The sequence below is a fragment of the Corvus hawaiiensis genome, chromosome 7 (genome assembly GCF_020740725.1).
Source record: "Corvus hawaiiensis isolate bCorHaw1 chromosome 7, bCorHaw1.pri.cur, whole genome shotgun sequence".
In the NCBI taxonomy this organism is placed as follows: Eukaryota; Metazoa; Chordata; class Aves; order Passeriformes; family Corvidae; genus Corvus; species Corvus hawaiiensis.
This window is the reverse complement of record NC_063219.1, coordinates 14,914,053-14,940,661: the sequence shown is the minus strand read 5'-3', so window position 1 is coordinate 14,940,661 and position 26,609 is coordinate 14,914,053. Positions and strand designations below refer to the sequence as shown.

General features: G+C 37.3%; 1 protein-coding gene across 1 annotated transcript in view; it reads left to right on the top strand.

Annotated features, from left to right (window-relative positions):
* PARD3B (par-3 family cell polarity regulator beta) overlaps window positions 1–26,609 on the top strand; it is a 403,293-nt gene that overhangs the window by 6,868 nt on the left and 369,816 nt on the right. The window contains exon 2 of the mRNA XM_048309307.1: window positions 18,800–18,901. Coding sequence (XP_048165264.1) covers window positions 18,800–18,901 — 102 coding nt within the window. The remainder of the gene's footprint in view (window positions 1–18,799; window positions 18,902–26,609) is intronic.

The following is a 26,609-nucleotide window of genomic DNA, read 5'->3' as shown; positions in this document are numbered from 1 at the left end:
ATATGATACCACTAAAGGTCTTGAGCAATTAGTATCATTGAAAACAGATTCTGCTTTATATTTTTATATTCCATTCTTGCATCTTGCTTATGCATAAGTATATACACATTTTATGTCAGGGAACTGACTGAACAGAAATGACAGGCTCATGTGAATGGCTTATTGGAAGAAATTGTCTTGTAAATTCCACTGAACTAGAGAGTCCCCTGAATACCTTGATAAACTGAGAAAGCTGCTTCGTGTGAGAAATTTAGAAAATCACCATGTTACAAGAACTTTTGGAAAAAAAAGCTCATGCAGTATTTGTGTAATATTGTCATTAATAAAAGCATTTTTTTGTTCCCCTCAGGTTATATGTTGTTGTGGTAGTTCCGTAAGCCTTATCATCAGTACTTTATTACTTCTATAGGATTACTTCAATAACTTTTTTGTAAAGGAAACTTAGTGTTATAAGAAATTACTGTTTGCACTGGATAGGACTTTTTTTGACTGTTTTCCTCATTTTAAAGAGAATGTATGTAAGACTTGATTTTTGTAAATGTTTGGGGTTCTTTTTCCCTTTATGCCTAATCATTGTGCTATAGACACCTCTATTAAAGGAACTGTTGTAATGTTTTAATGTAATCAGAATGTCTCTGCCTTCCCAGTGTAAGCCTGTAATTGTTCTGTCACCAGTAGGTACATCCATTCAGAACTGATGACTTGGCTTTGTTGTGGCAGGTGCCACAGCACTGCTCCAGTGCTCAACTTGCTCTTGGGAATGCTTCTGAATTGGGAGGCTCAGACAAGCTGCTCCTTGGTTTCACGAGAATGCACTGGCAGCATTTGTTGCCACAGGGAGACTCCTTACCTCAGTGTTTTCCTTTATTGGTTGTTATGTGTATGAAAAAGAAAACTACAGAGTGCTTGAATGAACATGCTTCTTATAGCCTATAATAAGGATACCGTTGGAATGAAGAGTAGATAGGGAGGAAGATGGATGATTGTACTCTTACAGAGACTGATTATTTGGAATCAAAGAATGCAGTCTGATGGGTAGAAGCTAACAGCTGGCACCGGATTCCCTCTTTTTCCTGGCTAGGGATTTGACCTCAAAGATGAAGCTCCATCAAGCCAAATGGTTTTGCAGTACAGCTTATCTGATAGAACAGAATGTTTTTCAGATTACCAATAAAATATTACCTATTGGCGAATCATAATACACACCCTCCCTATCATTTTCCTTTACAAAAATGCAGTAATTTCTCAATCAGTAGAAGAAAATGGAATGCTTAAAGAATAAATAGATGTAATCCCAAGAAACAGAGACCTGCATTCCTTAAAAATTGTGTGGCTTTATTTTTTTACCTTGACTAATCAGTTTCTTTACTCATATCTCTTTCCTAAAACCTTGAAAGACCTTCACATTGTTGTAGAAGATACTATCTCTTTCTCATCAATCGAGCAACAGCTGAGTTGGTCTTCACTGGCAAAACTAAACATTTAAATTATAGATTTTCTGAGAGGAGAAAAAAAATCTTTTCTATAATCATCTCCTGTACATTGAGTGCCAATGTACAGGTCAACTAAGAGCAGTTCCAGCTCAAAAGAAGTTAGAATCCAGCAGGTCTCTGTTTGGACCTCTGAAGGAGAGACAAGTCATAAATCCTGATGGGTTAATCCCAAGTATACGGTGTATTTCTTCTGTATCCAAACTCTGGAGCACCCACCTGTAGACCATCTTAAAATTAAGGATTATTTCTTATCATTTGGACATGGATTTATGCTTTCTTATTACCTGTGAGAAGTACTGGTAAAATAGTTAAGTGTTTTCACATTTTCTTGAAAGCTGCCATTACAAGGTTCTGTCCATCCCGTAAATACGTGGGTGATGTGCAGGGAATCTGCCTGATCTTCATGTGATAATCTGCTGCAGAAGGGGACAGGCTGAAAAGATGCTTGTACCTGCTCTGCAGCTTGTCCTCTTGGCGGGCGTGCCTGGCGGACAGGCAGACTTCAATTTGTCTTTATAAATTTTGATGGTGTCCATCATAAGGTAGCTCCCTATTTATGTTTCTCCTCAAACTAGAAGTTTTGAGGGCATGTAGTCTTTCCTAGCTTTTGTTTATATTTTTTGTTAGTCTTGCAATGCTGGATGTCATTAATGGTGGTAAGGCCAGAATTTCATGTTGAAGATTTGGGGTATAATTCCATCATTTTTCTATGTTTTAAGGAGTTTTACTACTGCTGAATGTAGGCACCATTCATTTCAGTTCCTATAGGTCAGGCATTTTTTTTGTTGAATGCAGTTCATAGTGGTGCAGTTTGCCTGCTGTAACCTTTGCCCAAAATGATGATGATATTTTTTTTTTAAATCTTCTGTGATACTCATTTGGTGGATAGTATTTAGAAAGCTTTCCACTAGCATTCTCTTCTTGCCAGTTCTTATTTCTGAGCACAAGCCAGAAGTGAAACCAGAATACAAATTTAAAGCTCTGAAGACTTACCTGTTATTGGAAGTGTTGGCTGCAGGCTGCTTTGGATACAGACCTTTAGTAAGTGATGAGTTTCATGAATAAAGAAGATAGTGACCTGGAACTCTGCTTAACTAACTTCCTCCAGAGCTTGTCAGAATTCCTGTGCCATCTCACCCTGCTTCTCCTGCCTGCTGGTCAGTTGCAGAATATCCTTCCAATGGATTCCTGGTTGAGCAGCATTAAAATTCTCTCTCTTCCACCTGCAGCTTTTTCTGTAAGGCTTTCTTAACTATTTCAGTAAAGATTTTGATGGAGGAATTTCATCTTTACTATCTCACTGTGTTTTCATTTTTTTTTGATCAGTCCTAGATGTTAAATACAAGGGCAGGACGGAAGTACAGTGGTACATAAGTAGAGTTAAGCAATAAAGAAAGCTCCTTGTGACAGTGTGTCTGTAGCTCTTCTAGAAACAGAAGTAATTCAGGGGTTCTGCAAATCTGACCAAGGTGGTGTTGCTGTTTTGCAGCAGTTTAAGCCTAGAATGGCTCACTTTTACCCTTTCTCTTTCACAGGTAGTAAGGGCTGTGCAGCTGTCCAGTGAAAACTGTGCCTTGCTCTACCCGGGGCAAAACCAAGTGACTTCCTCTAGCTTGTGTCATACTTCATCATCTGTAAACTGGATGATGGTGCTGCATCTCACCTGTACATATCTTTAAACTGAAACAAGCTTCTGCTTTTAAAATAGTCCTGAAATGTTCAATTCACTGCTTATGTTATTTCTCTAATGAAGTTTTATTTTCATTATCTTGGTTTTTATTTGAACTGTGAGTTAGTCTCCATGAAAGCCTGTATGGAAACCAGAAGTCATACAGAAATTTTTTTTGCTGAGTAAAGATTCCAGAGGGCTTCCCTTTGAAAGAAAACCCTGCAGTATTTGTTAAGCTTGCAGGGAAAAAAAAAATGAGGCAAGTATCATATTCATCAGTCAAATGTTTATATATTGTGAACTCTATGAAATGCTGTTTGCCTCCAAATCACATTCCTTCCACTCAGACTGAATTAAAAGGTTATTTGCTGTAACAATGTTTTTTGTTAAGGTATAATGATTTTTTTGAATAAATAAAATAATTGGCTGCAGTAGGGGGTTGTCAGCAATCTATTAGATTATTTTTACAAGGTAGTTTATTTCATACTGAGTGTAGTTAATTTGTGGAAATATCTGGTCTGTTCTAGTGTGTAAAAAATGTGGCATACTTCGCTTTGACTCCGACTTTAATTGTATTTTCTTTAGGTTACTCACTCTACTGAGATTTCTATAGAAATTCTGTCTTTTTCTCTAGGTTTCCCCCCCTTCCCCTCCCCATTCTATAGTATAGGTTATAACTATATAAATATATTTCTAAATATACTTATATTTATACAAAAATATATAAATATATAAGTATACTAATATAGAAAGTTTACTTAATTTGCATATTTTTCAAAAGTCTGTTTCTCACAGTTGCCTTATTTAACAGATAAGGTTTTTTTTTTTTTTTTAGTAATGTTGTAAATTTGACTGTCATCTTCTGTTACTGGCACCTCTCAACCTGTTCTTTGTCTGCTCAAAGAATAGAACATTGGAGAGGAGATTGCTTTCTTCAGTTGAATCTTCCCATCTCTCGTGTAGGGTGGAAAGACTTGCTGAAGTTTTTCAAGGATAGAAGGGAGTTAACATGCTCAGCTCCCACAGAATTAGGCTCATTTGAAAAACTGAGCTGCTGCCAATTCACAATTAGTTTTCCCCTGCTGGCTGTAATGAATGTATCCTGAACAAATGTTTCAGGAGTTCCTGGCATTATAAGCTACAAAAAGAAAACTCCCTGAAGAAGAGCTGGAAACCTGAAATAGTTGTTTTGGGTGACAGAAAGGAGAAGGTTCATTGACATTTCAACATTGTGCATAGAGAAAGACCAGCATTTTCATAGTAGTAGTCATGATGCAGGTGTTGTTTAGATTGTAATAAAAAAGGAGGATGCATTTTTTTGAGGGAAAAAAAAAGTATGTGTGTGTGGAAAAAAATAATTTAACATTAGGGCTTGTTCTGTCAGTGATAAATTATGACTCGTCTGTGTGAGGCAAGAAGATTTGCACTTAGAAATCCAGAGAAGTCTCCTGTATTAATGTTTCAGGAGCAGTTATTTGGATAGCTCTCATTCAGCTGCTGACTGATGAGAAGTACTAACTTTACCTGAAAAACCCTTGTGGAGTTCACTGACTTTGTGAAGAGCAAAATTAAGAGTTAATTTTTGCTCTAAATACTCAACATATCTCAGAAATGCTTAGAAGAACACTCATGACCTGTGCATTTTAACTATATCACTTCTGAGGGTGTTTTCCTCCTTGTCATTACTGTTGTGTTCAATTGACTTACTGTTTCAAACTGTGAACAGAACAGAATTACTCTAAACACTTCTCCTTTTCACACACTTCCACTTTGAGTAAGATGAATCGGAGTATGCCCGTGTTGGCCCCTTAATCCGTGAGTTTGGAAAATGTCGGTTTAGGCCATTTTCCATTTAAATTGACTTTTTTGTCTTGTGGGGGAGTAATTGCTGCAAGTCAGAATGTGAAGGGAGTAAGTAGATGGTTTGCTTTTGTACATTCAGGGTGCTTTTTTCTTGTTAGACTTTTCATGTATTATTAAAAATTTAGTGCTAAAAGGTGGACTGCATTCTCCTCTGGTCATCCTGGGTCTCTGGTAGCTGTCCTTGCAGTGTGATTTTTTTGTTTATTTTGCTGCAGCAATATTCACTACCATTTAACTCTGAATAGTGTCTGGATACATACTTTGGTTGTGTTTATTTATAGATCAGGAATTTTGCAGTTATGTATTATATTCTTTCTTGCCTGGAATAACAAAATATATATTAATTGCTGTCATCATTTTATTAGATAAGCCATATTCAAAGACGCTAGGAAAACACTAGGTAGATTTTTTGGTAGCTTCATATGTTCCAAATATAGAGTACATCTGGCAGTATGCACATATTGTTTGTCCTGGTGTGGCACAACTGTCTTTCTGAATGCAGTGAAAGTGGAGGAGTCTGGCTTATTGTTCGTAGTGCAGTTCGTTAATGGCTGTAGATGGGAAATGAGCATCTAACTAAATGGTCATGGTCAACCTCTGACTCTTGCCTTAAGGCTTTGAGAATAGACAATATGAAAAAAACCCCGTCTTCTTTCCAGATGGCTGAATGCTTGATGTGTCTTTATGTTTAGCTGTCATTCAAATGTGAATGCTGTGGTGATTATAAGTGTCTTCCATTTTTCTGGTTTGAAATGATCCCTTTTATGCATTGTGTGTTTAGAGATTAACTATTTGGCTTATCAATATGGATTTTAGAGCAAAAAACCCCCCAACTTGATCGTGTAGCAAAATCCAGGATGCTCCTGTTCATAAGCAGACTTGATAGTGCAGGTCTTGGTTCCACATGACATGATGCAGACCAAAGTAGTTTTGAAATAGGTTGTAGAGGACTATTAACATTCTGCAAAATGTTGTTGTTTCAGTTTTGAATCATCTTGTATGTGATAAGTTTCATATTAGTGATTTTTGTAAGTGAAAAAAATAGTTTTCTGCCATGTGGGAAGAAAAAGTTCGATGAAGGAGGCTTTGTGGGATGGAGTTTCTTTAAATTGGGAAGAAAGAGGCTTGATTTAATTTTTAAATGGTGAGTTTGAATCATGTATTTTCATGATGGATTTAGTTAAGTATATGAGTTCATATTGAAAGATACAAGCTACAGTTTAATGATCAAACTGTTAAATACTGTTGTAAGCTGAAGCACACTTAATAGATTTTCAGGCTGTTTTCCTTGGAGTTTTTTTGTATGTTTTTGTTTTTGAGCCTAACTTCATAGTTAGTGTAAAAGATACCTTTAATAATGCAGCCAAAGCTATTGCAGGTTCAGTAGGAGTCCAAATCACTTACTTTGTGACCATTAGACCAGCAAATGCTGATGTTATAATTTTTTTCTATTAACTGGCAGTGGCTGTGTCCTTATGTAGTAGCCGTTTAAAGAGAATCAACTGCTTCATTGCATGTGCTGGTTTCCTTTTCAGGCACTGCATATAGTGATAAAATTTAGTGGAAGTAGATCCAATTACTTTGCTGAAAAGCCTTGAGCATCTTGTGACTGAACTTGTCAGTGACTGGCTCTCTACCTGTTCTTGTGTGTGAGAGTTGGGAACCAGTAAGATCATCTCTCTTAATGAGAAGGGAACTGTTACTCTGCAAGTCCTATTGACAGTGCATTGTGCGAAAACATTCCTATAACGTGGTTAGTGTTTAGCGTTCTTGTCAATAATGGCTATGTTATGGCCACTTTGCTGTAGAAATTTTCAGTAGATCTTTGCTTAATTTTACTTCATAAAATTACATGGTGCTTGAGCATGGCATAATATGTGGAGCTAATGTATGTGGGTACAGTTCTGGAGCCCAAAGAAAGAATGAGGTAGCTGACTGAAAAGTAAATTGGACTCATCTATATCAGTGATGGATGGCATCAAGGTGCAAATGAAAATGAAGGTTGTAATGGCATCTCAGGACTGATGCAAAATATATGCAAATACAGCATTTAAACAAGTTTGCTTACCAGCTGTTTTCATTCTGACTTTATTGTGGGGTTGTACTGGCTGGATTAAATTTGTGTAAGTGGTGTTTGTTTCCATGTGGCCCCCTTGCAAGCTGTGGGTTGGAGAAAGTTGTTACAAAACAGTAACTGGAACATGTGCTTCAGGTGTCATTTTCCACATTTGGGCTGAATGTCTTACTTGCCTTACTTAGATCTACCTGTTTGTTAGTTGTTTTGCGGTGACTTTGATGCTACCTTCTCTTTTCGTCTTAAATCTCTGGAGATGTTTCTTCCCAACTCCTTTGTGATTCTGTTTTCCTGAAGACACTCAGAGTAGCAGGAGAAAGCAGTTCTTTTTGCTCTTTGGGATAAAGGGCAGGGCAGGGAGAACCCTTATGCACGCTAGTGGTATTAAATTTCAATGAAAAAGTGAATAATCTCACTCTTCACTGTTTCCTCTCTGGCCAAAACCCAGTTAATGAGTTGAGGCTAGGCATATGGCATCAAGTTTTGTTGATGTGTTAATTCTGGCATGTTCTGTATTTCAGTCAGGTGAAGGTGGAAGTTGTTCTCAGGAGCCTTGTTTGGGTTTCATCCAGTTCCATCACTTGGCTCTGGCAATATCTTTAAAGGTAGAGGTTGTTTCAGCTGTTCACCAGGTATGTTTGCTGTATCTTGGAAGTCAAATACTAAAGCTTATCAGCATTGTACTGTGATGATATAAATTTTATTAATATAGCACAAAATATGAGAGATTATATAATTCCCGCAGTGTAATATTAAGATGCTGAATGTTTGTATTACTTTTTAAACTTCCTGATTATTTTCTTCCGAACAATAGCCAGAACCACTGAAGCTGGCTAGGCTTTATAGAATTAGGCAGTGGTTGACTGTTAGTTGTGCCTTCAGAATATTATTGACCCAGTTGTTTTTTCTCCTGAGGGAGGAGAGAAGCTGCTTAATTTAGTGTTTCACATGAGAACAAAATAGGTTACAGCATCATCTAGTACAGACCTGCAAACCTTGTTCCAACAGCTGTATCTTTGTTTCCCTCCCTGCATACTCGATTTCGAGTCTATTACTTTCCACTGCCACCTTTTCTCATTTTTTTTTATTTTTTTTTTTTCCTTTTTGCTTTCATTTGTAATGAACTTACTCCTGCCTCAAAGGGACTCTTCTTACATCTTCAAATACTTCTCATGCTTTGGTTATTTAAAACTACCCTGGCTGTCTCAGCATCTTTGTAGCATTGGGCCTATGATTGTCCCTTATGGCTTGATTTTGGGAGCACAGTCACTGAATGTACTGTGAAAGGTCATGTATCTTCTCTGAGTGCGGAAAGAGACCCCTTTAAGGTCCACACTTAACACCTCTCTAAGGAGAGCAGTGAACTGTGCCTGCTAGGAGGTTGTCAGAGAGCATGGAGAGAGTTGATTAAGGGTGATATGGGCAGTGGCACCGGTGGGAATTGGTGGCATTTCTGAAATGCACCAGCTTTGGACATGTGAGAAGGGAGTGGTGGTCTGGGCTCTGACTGGTCCTACTGACACTGCAAGTCTGGCAGTCTTTGGCAGTATTCCTCCCCAGTCTCTGGTTGGTGGTTGATTCATGCAGGAAATGGGGTGGTACTGCAGCAGAAAAGTCTTACTGTTCTCTGAGGAATTCCAAAAGCATCTAATGGCTTTCTATGAGGAATTAAGGATATGCTCCTATAGTTTACTGCAATTTTTTTCTCACTTGAGCTTTATCTAAAGCTCAGTTTATGTTAAAGTTTGACAGGATTCCAGCATGCTTGATCTGCATTGTCTTACAGGCATTTGTATTCAGTTTTGTTTAGAGTCTGGTGTTACTCAATCACATCTTTGAAGCTCCCAGCTGCTTCTGATAAGCAGTCCTGTGTCAGCTGCAAATGCATTAATCACTTTATCAAAGAAAGGCCCAGCAGTTGTAAACAAAACAATCTTAGATGGTTTCTGGATGCCGGACTGAAGGGCTGGCTGCCCTTGTAGATGTGAACCATTTATCATTTTTTGTTGAAGATCTGGTATACTTCAGTGCTGAGTTTGTCACAAACTTGAGTTGTGTTAATTTACAGCCAGCCTCATTTTTATCTGTAGCTCTATTGAATGATTCAAATTTAAGGCATCATCAGTTTTTATTGGCAAAATAACAGCATTATTCACTCACTTGACCTGGACTTTACTTTTGAAATATACTACTCTGAGACACATTTTACGTTTTTTCCCCCTCTCATTTCTATGTGAAAAATGTGTGACAGTTTGAAGGAGTAGCTTTATAGTTCTGTCTGCTCGCTTAATGTTGGATTTTAAGAAATCACAGGTGTGGTCCTTAGCCCCCACAGTGTTACCTTTAGGTAATCAAACAAAAAGCCAGACTCAATGCTAATTAATTACTTGCCAGGTGCCTGAAGCTGGGTAGCAGTTTGCTTATTAGCATAACAATACTACTCTGAATGTTGTAGATAATACTTGACATGGAGGATTTGGGATTTGAACGGTAAGCTTTAAGATGTTACAGAATTATTTGAGATGTTTTGTTCTGTAACTGTTGTGTTAATTTGCACAAGGTTGAGTCTTTTGTTGAAGCAGTCTAATCTAATGGACTTGAAGAGCTAAAGGATATTCTTAGTTTATAACTGAAGATCAGGTTACACTTATATTCTTTCATTTGTGTGATTAGCTTGGATTCAGTGCCTGGCATACAGTGGGCTCCAGTTTTAACCGAGGCTTTGAAGGGGGGGGTTTTGCTAGTTGTTAAAAGTGCAGTGTGTAGACCACTGTCTAAATGTGTATCTCCAGCTTTCTTTGTAAAACCAAAACAGGTGTACTTGGTCTTCACTGAAACGGTCTTCTTAAACGATGGAGTGTAGTGTAAAGGTGGGCTATGTGTTCCTCTACTGATGTATTCTCTGCATTATATTTTATTCAGATAATATTCAGACAGCTGTATTCATAGAGTGGTTTTTCATTCACATTCAAATAGAGTATGAAATCAGAATTTTCTTATTTTTGAAGGGTTTTAGTGCTGCAGATAAAGTAAAAGTTGGAATGTTAGTTGAAATAATCTGGGTCATTTTGGATTTATGTATCTGTGCTCTGACAAATCGATAATTCCATGATAGTGAGATATCAGCAGCTTTTTCTGTTTTCCTCCTCAGCCTGAATATGGGAGATGGGTATTTTTTCTCCCTGCATATTCAACTGTCAGGATAAGCCAACTCTCTCTTCTTTCTGCTTTCTGATTACAGTGAAGTGCATTCCCTGCCATGAGAAAAATGAAGACTTTATTATTAGTACATAGTCCTGGTAATTTCTCAAAACATAATAATTTAAAGATGGCTAAAGGACAAGAAATTTTCTAGTTCCTCTTTGCCAACAATGTCTCTGAGGGACATAAGAGACTCACTGTCCTACAATGTGCAAGTGTCCAGTGACTCAAGTGCAACAAACCTATTCACTGTGCTCCCCTTGGTTTATAACCTATGTGAAGAACTTTCACTGTGTTTATGTTCTGTGGTTTGTCTACTAGGATCTCAGGCCAGGATCTTCCTATTCAAATGTGATCTGGGACATTTTTAATAAATGAAACTGTGTGTATAGCCTGTGTGCCGGGTTGCTTGTAGCTCACGTCTTCACCTTGAGAGCTCTCTGATGTCTAAGCCCATCTTGCTGTAACAAGGTGGCTGTTATAACTAGTAACTGTTTGGGTTTCTGTCTAGCCAAGGAAAACAGAATGTGTTAACTACATGAAAATGAATCAGAGAAGGAAAAAAGTGCAAGAATGGAAGAAGGATGAGTTTCATACCTCCAAAATGAAGTTTGGTATATGGTGGTGTGAAGAGAACAGGTGAAGACAGAAAGAAGTGATGATCAGTCCTTGCTGTTGTATTTTGACTACTGATCATGATAATACCTAGTCCTGTTAATTTCTCAGAGCATAATAATTTGAAGATGGATAAAGATCAAGAAATAGTCTAGGTCCCTCTGGTGACTAGGGATTGACTAATGTGCTTTGGACCATTTAGTGTGTCAAAGATAAAGTTGATGGTGAGCTGTACTTGTGCTGATAGCCTCATTCCAAAGGCTGAAAAGAAGCTGTGCTTTTTAATTGTTGACTGTGCCTAGGAAGAGCAAGAGAAGATTTTTCTGCTTTTTTCTGGATGGGTAACAGATTGTTTTTGTCACAAATCTGTGGTAGTCCACAGGCTTCAAGCATGAATTGCTTGGTTGCCTTTTTTGTGCTCTTTCCATCCTTAAAAGCCAGCCAGCAAGGCAGTGTGACCAGACTGAGCAAAAACTGCAAGCGTACTAAGATAAACCCAAACTTTCTGACAAAGATAAATGTTTCTCTACTGACCTGATCTGATTAGTTCCCCTTTTGACATCAGGTTTTTAGCACCTTCAAAGACAGAAACTTTTAAAATTGAATATTTAAAGTGATCTGATGTAAGTTACTGTTTTTTTCAGGACTCCTTTCCTACTTTGTACCATTTGCCTGTATCACATCTAATTGGGATTTGAAAAAAAGGTGCTTGAGAGAAGAATATGTTTTCCATAACTAGTATTAAAAGATAAAGTGAATGAATCTGAATAAAAATTTAGTATGTGTGCAAATACATAGAATGAAATTTAATTTTTTAATAGCTTGTTTACAGGGAATAGTTTCTTCTACTATAGTTTGAAAAGAGATCTTTCTAAACAACAAAAGAAATCGTGCTGTTTTGAAGAAAATAATCTTTAATTCAACTCGTACTCGAACATTTAATTTATTCCTTTTAGGAGGAGTAGAGTTTCTTCTATGGTATCTTACTGTGTGAAGGAAACTTCTTAACCTATCTAAACATCAAAATGTGTGCTTTGGTCAGAAGCAAAGCATCATGGGTATAATAACTGAGACTGGCTTTACTTCTTGTGATCATGTTTTGGCATGAGGTTTGAAAGCTTGTTAGACCTGCTAAATTTATTGTGAAAAGCAAAGAACTTTGTCTTCCATGTACTCACAAGTTTGATTGCTTGAAATGAACTTCTTTCTGTTCTCCATCACCCCCCCAGTTAGGATCTTCAGAGAGGAATTCTACCTTTTCTTGTGCGGCTTTATTTTTATAGTACTTTATTTCATCTGGAGGACAGATTAGGAAGCATCCTTTACAGTCACCTTTCTAAGACTAATTCTACCCTATGGCCTTGTGTGTTTTCTGTAGTTTTATTTCTGGATGCTTAAAAGCAGTTTCTCTCTTAGTGGACTACCTTGTCCTTTGCCCTTGCCTCAGCTTTAATTTCTGTCTTTGAGCTCACTCGGTATAGATCTTTCTTAAATATTAATAATTTGAGAGAATGTGTGTCAGTCCAGCTGGTAGGTTATAAAGAAGTTTTATCTTCTCTCTAGCATCTTGAAGCATTTTCACTTCTAATGCAAGCAGATTCAGAGTTTTGGTGAAGGAGAACAATAGTACTATGGAATACACTAGGAATTTTTTTTACTATCTCACTGTGTTGTAGCATGTTTCTCTTCCTTATGTTATCTTAAAGATTTCTGCTGCTTTCGAGTTTCTAACTGGAAGTGGTTAAAAATGTGTTGGTTACTGTTATGCAGTTGAACTACAGGGCTATAAAGACAATGTAATTAATTTGAGGTAAGAGTTTATTTTCAACAGTGAGACCTAGAATTATGAGCTTGTAACTTCCTGTGTTATGTATAATACAGATTAACTCTAGAAGCTTCCTGAGGAGTGAAACCTAAATATTGTTTTTTCTCTATTTTTTGAAGTTTGTGAAAAGAAGACCCAATTTGTACTCAGTTATAAATGTCTGTGTGTGTAAATATATATATATATATGTGTATGAAGTATACTAATGTGCTTCATATTGGGAGGCTTATTCAGATCAGGTCTGTGCTAGGAACTGCGCATTTAGTGCTCTCTGGAACAGACTTAATCTCTTGTGCAGGTAACTGTTCATCTGTGATTTTTACCGACGCTTCTTGTGGCTTCTTTTATCCCGTAAAAATGTTATCTCAGTAACCTACAATATTGTATGAAATGATACAATTCTACATTCATGCACGTGAAGAGAGTAGAAGTGGTGGTTGTTTGCCTGCTGTAAGGACAGGGTGCGATGCATATTGGGGTGCTTGGCTTTGTACGAGGCCACCAATGCATGTATGTTGTGTTGTTGCTGAGCTCTAACTGTTCAGCTCCAGATTGTGATAGTATGTAGTGTGTGAACATTTACTTCGTGATCAGCTCTTGGTTTTGGAAACTCAATATTCATCTTGCTGTAAAAACAGAGCCCCACCTCTACTACAGCTGAAGATGGCAGCCCTGTTGGTGGCAATTGAGATGAAGTTTGAATAAAGTACCTTTTCAGGCTTGTTTGGAGGTGGTTTTGGTAAGCAAACCAAAAATGCTTAAGGCTGTTCTAATTCAGTGATAAATTTTGAGAAGGATTTAGAGATAAGTTTGAGGCTGTGACCAATCTCATCCTATGTTCCTCTCCAAGTTGCTTTTTGTACCCTGCTCCCCAAGCTGTGGTCTGAGAGTTAACTAACACTTAGTGCTGTTCGGCTGTGCATAATGGTACATTGTGTAGCCTTAAAATGCTTATAGGAATCATTAAATACTATTTAATATATCGAAGTAATGCAATTTATAATGTAAAAATGATTAAGTAGAATACCTCTCTTACTGACCTTAACCTAAAAAATCCCTTTATCAGAAAATACTTTATGATTGTGGGATTTTTAATTTTATTTTTACACTGTCTCAATGACAGGAAGCAATGTGGCCAGAGGCCACTCCTTCCCACTAAGTTTGACCTAGCATTTATTCTGTTATTGTGTATGTGGAACAGGCATATATGATTTCCATTTTTTAATACGTTCTTTTTTATGCTGTATTTCATTGAAGTCTGTTTGCTCTAGTGAAGCATTAATGTGGAGGTACTTCTGAAATATCAGGATGAGAAGAAATTGTAAGTCATTCCTATTTCTGAATTTTTTTAGTGCATCCTATTGTTACTGTATTTAAAGTAAAATTCTAGTATAGGATTTGCTATTAATTTTATGCATTCCACACAGCAGAACAAAATACAGCATCAAACAATAATTATGAAATCATTAAGTGGTGGTGTTCATTTTATTGATGGTCAGCTGAAACATATTTAAACTTGTTAGGGTTCTCTTGCTCATTAAAATTCAGAAATACCCAGTATGGACTTTAACATTTATTAAGTATGTTGCTTAGCTTTCAGAAAAGGAGACTGATGCTTTTCTGTCTGAGGTGGGAGCAAAAAGAAACAAGAATGCACTCCAACCTTCTGATACATTAAAAATGTGAATCTATAGATATATATGAAAACTGACAATAAATGGGAGTGCTTTAATTATAGATTGATTGGTCTTTCACTTGAATGTGTTGTGTGTTGACTGAAAATAAATGCATAGAAGATTTCTTGAACCTGTTTTAGATTATTTGAACAGTGGTGTTGTATTAGGTGGCAAACGCTAAGTCAGGATTCTGTGACAACATGAATGTCAAGCCCACTTTTTAAAATTTATGTCACTTCCCTGCCTACATCTCACTTGTGCATTCATTTGACCTGGCTTTAATTTAACATTTGGTAAATATTTGCATAGTAATTCCTAAAGTGTTCTCCCACAGATAAAGGAAATGATGATAAACAGCTTTTAAGTGGTTTGATGTTAAACACAAACATGACTTGCAGCCCTAAGGTAAAATGCACATTAGAGTAACTGTTCAATATTCATTTGGCAAGTGCTGTTATGAATTACACCAGGTAACTTACTCATACTTGTTCTTTACATAGATTTTTACTGGTTTGTACCTCAGCTGAACTTCTGCCTAAGGGTTATATACTGTGCTGTAAGAGAACTTCTCCCCACTTGTGATGTTAGGATTTTTTTGAACCATAGTTGTGTTTTCTTCAAGATGAACTTTCTAACAGGAGAGCATTTAGGAGCACAGATTCAGGTAACCATACCTGAATGCTGCCCAGAGCCTCCAGGCTACTGTTAGTGTTTTATTTTTACAAGAGGCTCATTCTTTTGTTTTTCAAAGCTAAGTATTTCTTTTTAAGCATGTCAACTTTTGATAATGAAGATGAAAAAGATACTGTAAAGATACTGTCATTCATTAGAATAAGATTTCAATCTCAAGCTAGAGAAAGTTAAAGAAACAACAGTCAGCTAAAAAAACCCCAGAGCTTGTCCTAGCATTTTAGAATACAGTTGTTAGACTTTTTTTGCTTTATATTTCTTAACTTCTCAGCAAGTGCTTTCTCAGTATGCCCTTAATCAATCTCTGCTCTGATCAAAAATGGAGTGTCATCAAGCATTTCCTGCTTTCAACAGGTAAGGAGTGTTACTTCGTTGAAGCCGTCTGGCACTGACCCCTTGCACGGCCTGTCGTCTCTGTTACTGGTGTTACTGCATTCTGACTTTCAGACCATTCAGAAGACACTGTAGAAGCAGCAAACTCTGTTTTGCGAGACTTCCAGTTACATACTTTATGAAGTATAAAATTACTCTGTTACTGTGGAAATGCAATCTCCTGCCTAGGAGCTTTAAAACACATGGAAACCTGAAGTGTTCTTGATGCTCCTTTTGATCGTTGTATCTTAGTAAAGCATAAGAACCTTGAACTAAGACCATCCTTTTCCTGAGCAAGTTTCATTTTCTCTGATAGTGATTCTACCTTGGATGTACTACAGTTACGTTTTGGACCTGTTCTACTCCTTTTGAGCTCTAAATAATGTGCAGAATATGAGTTTGTGCATATGCATGTGGATACAGTGCTATTTGGGACTTTAGATACTCAACTGTTACATCTGCTGTAGTTAATTGCTTGTTTAAAATGGTGAGTTTTCTAAAATACCAATGTTTTATTTAGTGAAGCTGTCTGAACTCTTGGTGCGAGTAAAGAAACACAGAAGAGACTGATATATAGATTTTAGGGGTTTTTTTTGGTTGGTTGGGTTTTGTTGGTTTTTTGGTTGGTTTTTTTTTTTTTAATAGACACTTTTTCTATCCAATGCATGGCAGTGTTTGAAGTTCATCCAAAGAACAGAAAATTTTCTGACTTTGAAATCTCTGTTGAATGGGTGAGTGGATTTGCTGGCCAGATGAACCATTGTTACTTTGTGACTGTGTGGAGGGAATCTCTTCCACCTAGGCTATTTAGCAGTAGTTACTATTTGCTTCATCAAACAAGTTTATAAAAAGCTCCCTGCCCTCAGAATGGGTTTTTAACTTTCAAGGATGAAGTTCATGTAAGTTAATAGAAGCCAGTTTCACATTTGTATTTCTGAGGCAGCAAGTATTTAGTCTTGCTGTAGTCTGGGGTGGTTATTGTAACTGGGGAGTCCTTGAGATCAGAAGGTTATAATGTGTTCATACTGTGTGTACCTGAGCCACTGTATGTGTCTAAACCATTAAGAAATATTTTTCTTCAAAAGAAACTCTGATTCCTGTTCTAGTTTAGTTCTTGCATTTCAGTGTGGATTGTCATTCTTTTCTTTTCAAGAATCTTATATTGGCTACACTTGTTCCAAAAGATTGGTAAGAAATGGCATCTTCTGGTCTTTGAGACTCTTAGAGGTGTTCTCTTGATACTGCCAGTAACAAAAATAATTAAATTACTGTATTTGCTGTGCCCCAAAGTAAAAGAAGGTTAGGTTAAGTTTAATGTAGTTTAGGGTGGCTGTGTGTCTTGAGCTTGTGTCCTGCCAACTTGCAGCATTCTATTGGTACAATAGGGTTTTACCTTTGTTTTTTCTTTGTTTCAGTTTCAATGACACATCTGTGTTGGTGCAGCTACTGAATCACTAATAGAAGTGAAGACTGAAAGCAAAATATTCTAATCAGCTGTGTATTTTTTTAACTTCAGCTTTATTCTTAATGCTTTAACAGCATAATACATACAACAGGTTTTAATGTATCTTCAGCCAAATAGGTTAGCTGCAGAAGTTTGCCCAATTAAGAGAAGTGATTTTCAATTACACTGTTTTAGTGTTGCTAACTATTAAAAGCTTTGTGGTTGCATTGGTTAAAAGGTTCAGGAGGAACATCTGTAGCTACTGATGCATTCTGGTTGTAGAGTATCATATTTTGTAAGTTTATTGGTAGGGCTAAGCAACACTCTTTCTCAAGGTAGCTGCATTAGGTAAATTGTATGATCTAAATTAACCTGCTTATTTATTGCATAAAGGTATGTGTCTTTTCTGCCTTTTCTTCTTAGAATGTTATGGTTATGTTAAAATATCTAAGCCCTGGGCTTAAAGATAGAACTTTGAGCTGTAATAGTTGTCCGCGCTTCATTACTTTGCAGAGAAAAAAACGTATTAATTGATATTCTTAAATTTTGTAATTTTGAACGTGTGATACCTAGAATGAGCAAACATTTGCTATTTCACAAATGGGTGGCTTCACCAGAAAATGAAATAACTGTAGTAAGAGGTAAATTACAGATGAAATAGACACGTTACAAATAAACATACTTTTAGATGCTCGTGTGGTTGTCATGCAGCCGTACTCTGTCTAGTTACACTTAATTCTCAGTTGCAGGTCATCAGCGGTCATCTTTTTTTGTCCATTTCTGAAACATTTCTCAAAGCTATGTGTGCACATGTCCCTTTCCTGGCCCTCAGTTTTAGCATATTCTGGCCATTCTCCATAATATTTGGGGGAGGACTCAAATATGATTTATAATCCTAACTAGGGATGTCTTTCTTCGTTGTGCTGTAGCAGATACACTGTTCATCGGTGCTGATACTGTGGAGTACTCAAACATGTCAGTGTGACTCATGTGAGCTGCCATGTGCTCATTAAACTACAAGAACTTGGCCCTAGGAGGATAAGTCTTAAGGCAGTTCAGACATTAATACCACTTGGCCTGTCCCCCTTGGAAGCTGCATACACAGGTAGCTGGCAGTGCAGGCAGTGGTTACAGACTGTGTCTGCTCTCTGATTTTTGTATTTCCCGTCAGGGAGAATTTGCTGTTGAGCAGTACACTCTGAGCCTTTTGGCTTCAGGGTCAGTGGAATGATGGCTAAACTCCTGGTTATTAAAGTGAAGGAGTTAATCATATATAAAGAAAGCATTAGTTTTGGAGAATTAATATGATCCCTGTTAATATGGTACACAGAGTTGCACTGGAATTTGAGAGCATTTATTTGTGAAAGCAAACTGGGATTTATTTATTTATTTGGGGCTTTTTTTTGCCACAATAATCTAATCTACCTCCTCAGAGAAAGAAATGATGGATGTGTTTTATATATCTAAAAATATATGGATATACCTCCCCACTACCTGTCAGGAGTGGTGCATGTCCATCCATATATTTATTTGTTTGTGCTGATAATAACCAAAATATTCCAGTTATAAAGTATTGTAAAACAAAGAGATTTTTAAAAATTATTTTAAGTTCACTATTCAAATTAAATAAAGATCAATGAGGAAATAAAAATGTATGTTTTAAAGATGTTTTGTGTAGTGTTCTATAGGTAGTGTCTTGTTTTTCATCTGTAGTTTTCATTTGCTCTCAGTTTCAGTTTTGGGTAGTGACTCCGATCTTCTACCTTGTGACTGTAGAGGGAAGTAGGTGGAAAACCAAGTGGAACACAAAGCTGCTTTGTCTGACAGCATTAAAATCACACAAGTGTAGATTAAGAAGTCTTGTATCTGTCTTACAGGATCCAGCTTCCTGGGTAAATATTCACCACCTGGAGTATACAGATGGAGGAATCCTGGACCCAGATGATGTGCTGGCAGATGTTGTGGAAGACAAAGATAAGGTAGAGCTTGTATGAAAATATTATGTCTTTTCAGATAACGAATGCTTTCTCATTTCTTGGGTATCTGGCAAGTGAAATGGGTGTTAAATATTCTTAAGCACATCTGCCTGTAGGTGCTGTAACTCTCCCCTTCTGGACTAGAAGAGGGGTGTGGGAAGCATGACCAAAGCAGTGAGAAGAGAAGCCTAGCAGTTCACTTAGGACTTAACGTTTTTAAGCAGTTCTGTGTTTCTTTTTATTTCTGTATTCAAATAGCATGGTGAATATGAGTTTTACAGGACTTTTTTTCTTTTTTCATGCCACTTAAAATATCTTTTATGATACCTTCCTTTGCATGGAATTAAGTTTTTGAGAATCATTCAAATGTCATGGTCGAGTGTGATGAAATCCACAAATCCTGTGATGACAAGAACAGCTACTTGAACTGTTAAATTTTTGGAGGAGTTCCTATGATTTGCTACTGGAAGTCTAAGCAGGCCACTTACTCATTTTAAAAGCTGTGAGTCTCTAAATTTCAATTCAAATAAGACAGATTTCCTTTCTGGGTAGAGAAGTAGTAGCTGCAGAGAAACCCCGTTTGATTTTATTTTTAATTGTCAGAAAAATTTAGTTTTGGGAAACTTACTGGTGACTTATTTCAGCTTGGGGCGGAGGGGTGTTATTTATAAAACTTTGCGGATTTTATCTTTCTTTTTTTCTTCATAAAATCAGGGGAAAAAATATTTAATGGCTTGAAGCCGAAGATCCAAATATGGGATGTGCTTGTGCTTTTAGACAAATTGCTTTGCCTATTTAAAGTGCCATATGCTTGATGACTTAAAAAGTAATTCAGTATATTGCAAACAGAATTTCTAGTTTTGTATGCTGTGTTGATCTTCAATGACTTAATACAAAGCAGAACATTTTGCTTATGATTAATGGGACGCTGCTTCTCCATACCTTAGAAAATTGTTTAGGGTGTACTTCAGCATCATTTTAGGGTGGTTTGTGTGGGAATTCTTAAAAACAATGGAGCTCAATTTTTTATATATTCTTTTTATCATATTTGTGTTTCTTGCTTGTCCATATTTACTGAAAGTATACTTAAAACACCTGAAGACTTTTTTTTTTCCCCAAGAGTGTTTGGAGACAAAAAGACTGAGTTCTGAAATTGAGCAGCTGTGTATAAGGGATAAGACCATAAGCATAAGATGTCATTAAATGAGATATTATGTCAAAGAGAAATGTGTTACTGATGTCATCAGTTAATGGAAATGAGCACATTCACCCAGGATTTTCTCTATTTAAAGTACTGATAGAGGAACACTTGTGCAAATATGAGCATCAATGTGCAGAATATTTGATATGCCATGTAGTTTTTAACTTGTGACTGGAGCCTTTCCTGTACCTCATTGGTGGCTGTCACTGGCTGAGTATGTGTAGCTGATGAAGCTTCTAGGTCTGGCTTCTAGGTCACAGCTGTAGGTCTAAACTTCCTCAGTTATAACAGTTCTAGGTGAGGCTCTGAGGCTGCCTTGGGGAAAACTTGCCGGGAAACTGAAATCTTACTCTTTGAAGTGGTCTGGGGTGGTTTAGAAATACATCAGCTCCTCAATTTCTCTTCCTCTTATGTCTCAATTACATGTGATGTATTACTATAATCTTGTCTTCTTCAGAGTGTCTTGGTGAAACAGGGTAAGAGACTTGCTGAACAGCAGCAGCTGCAGTGAAAAATCAGAATTTTTTTTTATTAAAGTAAGGGAGAATGATGTAAGTGATCTGCTGGTCTGAGAGGCTGAAGGATTCTTTCATTTGAGAGTGGAATTGGGCCATAGCATGTGTAAAGAGCTGTCCATATTACCTACTTACAAAGCTTGGTATGATCTGATATCAAGGAGCCAGCCCCATAAAAGGCTTACAAATAGTTTTGATAGCTTTACTGTGGCCTGTTAGTCTTTGAGCCTTCACCAGTGTTATTTCACACTGAGAATCAATACTAGGGGATCTTTAAACTTTGCAAAAAAGGGGAGGAGATATTCAGGTCAAGTTGACCTGCTATCTTATTTGGTGTTTAAAGTCCCTGAATGATGAAGGAATTTTTGGTACATTAATCTGTGCTCTGCTTGTCTTTGGCTATGATTATCTGTATGTGTGGTAAATGAATAGGCCACAGCTTTGTTGCTCCCTTGTCCTTGTTGTCCTTTCCTGTGCATACAAGCCAGTGTAGTTTCACATTAAATCAGGCAGTCTCTATAAAAATAAGCCTTGCACTTAACCTCACTGCCTTTAACCAAAGGTGTGTTTGGCATTGCTGACCATCAAGCTCTTCTTCAGTGGCAGAGGAAATGCTGATGCTTTTTTAAGAGATAATCTGCTCTAGATTGTACTTTGATAGCAGTAAATTAGCACAGTTTCTTCAGAGGAAAATGTCTTTGCTAATCTATTGAATTCTTTCACTGTGACAACAAAACACTGAGTGCTATCAGATATAATTTATTTGGAATTTCAAAAGCTTTTGACAGTCCTTAACAATAGACTATTAAGGAGGCGCAACTACTCGTGATGTAAGTAGCAAGTGCTGTGGTGGGTTGGTGAACAAATGAGCAAGAACTAAAAAATGGAATAAACAGTGAGTTTCCAACCCCGAAGTAATGGCAGTGGGATGCATAATCCCCATCATTGGGAGTGGCAGTGATTTTGAGCTCTGCTTACGTTAACTTCATTACTTCCTCTTGAACTCCAAATTAATCAAAGTTCAGCAAATAGGCAGTACAGTGGATGATATTAAGAGCTGTCAACTGCACAGTTATGCATGCTGGACAGAGTGGCATTTTTTTAATTGCCTGTGAAACAGATCTAAATTAGTATTACATGTGCTTGGTAATGTGTCATGTGAAAATGCTTTAGAAATTCTGCTGGCTGAGAGTCCCTCTTGCTGCTGTTGCCTCAGCAAAAATTGTGGCCTGAATTGGATGTCAAAGCTAGTTGACATGGTTTTGTAGAATAGCTTTAAAATAGCTTGTTTTCAGTGAGTTATCCAGGAATTGCTTCATGTCCTGATAACCTGAATGATGAAGTAATTAAAATCCCCAAAATTTCTCAATTGAATAAGAACGTGCTATTTAAATTGTCTATTTTAATGTTGAAATTATAAATGGACTCCTCTTTGTATACTGCTCTTAACAGATCTCCCACTTGAAATGACTTCTTGAGCAAGAAAATGTTCTGAGAAAATTTCTTTGCTGTGAAAAAGATGGAGTACAAAATGTTTCCCTTCATACCATTGTGTACATGGAGCCCTGTGCTTGGCTCATGTCTTAAATGCATAGACTTAATATACCCATCTAGACTTCCCTCTGATTTTTACATGGAATCATGTTTTCAAATACAAACATCTGGGGAGGCTAAGAGGATGTAATGAAGGCCTGTGTTAAGTTGAAACTTGCTTAGCTTATAGGACAACAAGCTTCCTAGATTAGAACAGTTATTCTTTCTGAATAAATGTGGACATCTACAGGAAAAATATGCTTTCTATCAAGCTTTATATGTGTATGTGTGTTCATATTTTGACAGGATTAAATACAAGCAAAACATGTTTACAGGTGTGCTTTTCGAGCAGAGCCCTTCTGAAGTAGGAGGTGGTGGTCTGCTGTCAGGGTGCTGGGTTTTTCTTTGAGTTGTTTTGATTTTGTTTTGTGGTTTATCTGTTTGTTTGCTTTTGTGTCTTTTTCTTGTTGCTTGGTACTTTTGTGGATATCTCTGGTGTTGTTTTGTAAGACTGTGTTTGCAAGGGCAGTGTTGCAGTAGCTACATTTGAGCCAACAAAGCTGCTGAACACTTTTGTAAAGATACATTGTCTGATCAGCGCTGCTGGCAAAAGATTAGGCATGTCGTCCTAGGAGGTGATGTGGGTTTAACCTCTCCAGAGACTTGTTTGTTGGCAGCTCGGCTGCTAACGGTGGGGGGTGTTTTGTGGTGTGGGGTGGTGTTTTTTTTTGGAGTGGAAGGAATAAAAAAAGTAAGTCATTGTGATGGGCATTGTACTGACACTGAGATAGCAGGATGCCAATATGATCTTAGAAATTAGTTTTTGCTTGGGTATCTCCTTTGTTAAATATAGATGAGTAGGGTTTTTTAACAGCAGCAGAAGCTTTTGAGGGGACACAAAGCAACGTCAATGAAATGCTGAAATAGTGACACTGTTTCAAGATTTGTAGTGACTGCAACTGTCATTTAAGTGTTTCTAATGATGATATCAAGTAAATGGTATGAATTAAGTGTAGTTCAGATACATATTTTAGCTAAGCATTTAATGAAATATTAAATAGGAAAATCAATGAATTCTTTCTTCTCAGTTCACTGCCAGCAGAAATGCAATATTGAGAAAACATGTCTCCTGGATGGTCTCCAAATGCTAGGGAAATTAGCTGCTGGCTGTTCAAAATGGATATTGGGCCCATGCATGCTTCTGGTAAGAAGCTCAAGATCTGGCTGAAGCTTTTGTCACGGATGCTGAGTAACTCTTTGAAGCCCTGCTTCAGTCAGAAGCCTTTGCAGGTAGCTTTAGTTTCAGTGATGGTTTTGCAAGTGTGAGGCTGGGTTGGAGAAGTTTTTTCAGCAAAGCAATAAAGATGAAGCAGATGTGAACTTCAAGACTGATGTAATTATACAAAAGAAATGCTTTTCCAGGTAGAAAGACATGCTGACAGGCATGTTTTCTGTCAGTGGATTTGGAACTTTTCTGTTGTTTGCAGGCAGGTTTAGTCACTGGGAGTGATGGCTGGCTGGGTTTAGCACCTATAGAGCAGTTATTTTCTGACCTGGGTTTGACTCTGTAGACCTTCAGGGTTGTCATTTCGACTGTGAAAGTGATAGCACACTCTAATGTGCAATGTGCATTTAAATTACGTTATAATGAGCTAATTCCACCTTTGATCTGTTTCTATTCTATTCAACCATCAAATTCCTCATGAAATAGAGAAGTAAATCAGAGCCAAAGTAACCCTTAGGTAAGTATGGAAGCTCTGACTGAAGACTATGAGGTGATAAGGAAAATTTCTACACCAAGATGAAAAATGGCAAAATGAAGTGAGAATGAGAAGGGGGTTAGTGGATAGAAATGTCTCAGTAGTTTAAATAAAGGGCTGGGGAATTCTGAGGCAGTTTCTCCTCATGTGGAGTTACAGCATTGCTGCTTTAAAAGCTTCCCCTGCATGTAGTGGCAGAGGCCTTGATGCTGGTTTAAGTTACCTCCCAGTGTATCAGTAGAGCCTGTAAATGTCATGCTTTACAGCTTTTTTGTTGTGTGGCTTGATTCTCAAATATATAATCCATGCAAGTAATGAATACTTAAGTTAGAGAAATGGTGTTCAAACTCTAGACTTCTGTGTAATTGAGCTCTCTAGGGTTTTGTAACTTTCTGATAACTGGAATGTAGAATAGAGGGTTTTTCATTCTTCAGTTTGTTATACAATAGTATATTATACTTGTTTGGGAAAAACAGGAAGAGATGTGAGACTTCATTACAGCTGAGAATTTTTACCTATTTAAGTGTATGCTGCAGTGTTTTTGTTATGTGGACTCCTCTACAAATTATTGCATATTGGGCATTTTCCCCTGGAGAAGTTTAAAAAAAATTCGTCTTTTTGTAAGAATGTGAGAAAGGTGTCTGGTAGCAGAGAAAGCAGTTTAATTGTGTTAGTTTCATATGATGTGGAGGTAACATTGAAAGTATGCAAAGCAGTTGAATGATGTTAGTTTCACGTAATTTGGGGGTAACACTGAAGTGTGCAATGGACACAGGATAGTTCAAAATGCTGTATTATAACTTGGATGCTCTGTGTCTTTCATAAAATGCATCAAAAAGGCACGTATCAAAGAAGAAAAAATTACAGCTTTTCTTCCTTGTAAGGCTGTTAGTATTGCTCTGGACTAGGGCTTTGACACAATGTTTTATGACATTTAGTTGGTTAATACAATGGCCCAGTTATTGTTCTAATGTGTGTGCTTTTGCTGTTGCAGCTGTATTGGCTGCAGCAAATATACGCTTCAGACTTCTGACACTTAGTGCTTCTGGCAGAGTCTTGGTTACACTTGCGTAAATTTGAATGCCTTTTTGAAAAAACTGGTGTCCAGAGGCAGCCAGTTTTGATGTTTAGTTCCTTGCTGCTTAATGAGGTAAACCAAGGGATTAGTAGATTAAAAAGCCTGATATGATTAAGATGAGGAAAATGAAGTTGCAGAAATTTGGCAAAACTTGTGTGGAAGGGGTGCTGTTCTTTGATTTGGTTTTAATGTGTTTTTTGGTTTGGGTTTTGTTTTTTTTTTTTTCCCCCCTTATTATAATTTTAAGGTTGTGGTTAGTATCTCTGCCAGAATATGTGTAGCTGTTTGTGACTCTTCTTTGCTGCCTCTGGTTTTGTATTCGTATTTTGTGGTTTCGGTAATGAAATTCTACAGACGCCCAGAAATCTTTAAATTTTATTAGCAAAAGGATAACTAATAATGCATTCTTCTTTCAAACCCTAAATCGTAGAAGATAAAATGGATTTAACTACTTCTGTTCTGAATACCACATTTACAGCCTCCAAAAGCATAGTACAGTATTAACATCTTTGTTAAATTTAGAGTACTCTATTTCTTCCTTGTGTAAATACTGTGTAATAAGTTTCAGCTGTTATTTCCAATAATCAGAGTTATTAGGATATGAAATAGTTATTGCTGGCAGTATTTGTTTACTTAAATATTCATATCTAGTTCTGAGTGATGAAGTTATAAAGACAAAACAGAATTGTGAATAAAAGCTCCATGCCATTTTTGTTCTGTCAAGGGAATCCCAGTAGAAGCTCTTCAGGTATCTGATGGTTACCTAGACATCATATGTCTACAAGGAGGGGAAGTATTAGAAAGGGCATATTTTTAAATACTACCTTTATCCTTGTTAGCACCTTAGGGTATGGAAATGAGACACAAGAAAATCCAAGAACAAAACAGGGTATCTATCCTTTTGGGCTGCATCAAAGGAAGCATTGCCAGCAAGCTGAGGGAGGTGTTACTCCCTCTCTGCTCTCAGGAGACCCAGCCTGGAATACTGAGTTCAGGTCAGGATTCCTCACCACAAGAAAGATATAGACCTGTTGGAGAGGGTCCAGATGAGGGCCACAAAGTTGATTTGAGGGAAGGAGCACCTCTTCTATGAACACAGGGAGAGAGGGTTGGGATTGTTCAGCCTGGAGAAGAGAATGTTGCAGGGAGACCTCACTGCAGCCTTCCAGTGCCTAAAAGGTCTTTTAAAAATGAGGGAGAGCAACTTTTTACATGGGCAGATAGTGACAGGACAAGGAGGAAGATTTCTAAACTAAAAGAGGAGATGGCAGGATATCAGGAACAGATTCTTCAATGTGAAGATGGTGACACACTGGCACAGATTGCCCAGAGAAGTTGTGAGTGCCTCATCCCTGGAAGCGTTCAAGACTAGGCTGGATGGGGCTCTGAGCATATCCTGGTCCGGAGTCCCTGTCCATGGCAGGGGATGGAACTGTGTGATTATATGGTCCCTTCCAACCAAAACCATTCTGTGATTTTGCATTGACTGTAATAATGGCTTTTCTTGTCATCTTGACCAGGCTTTTTGACTTGTTCAAAAGGACAGCACTGGCATTTGCTAAGAATTTCCACAGAGTTTATCTAGGGTTTACCAATAGTTCAAAATCAAACAAACAAGAAAAGG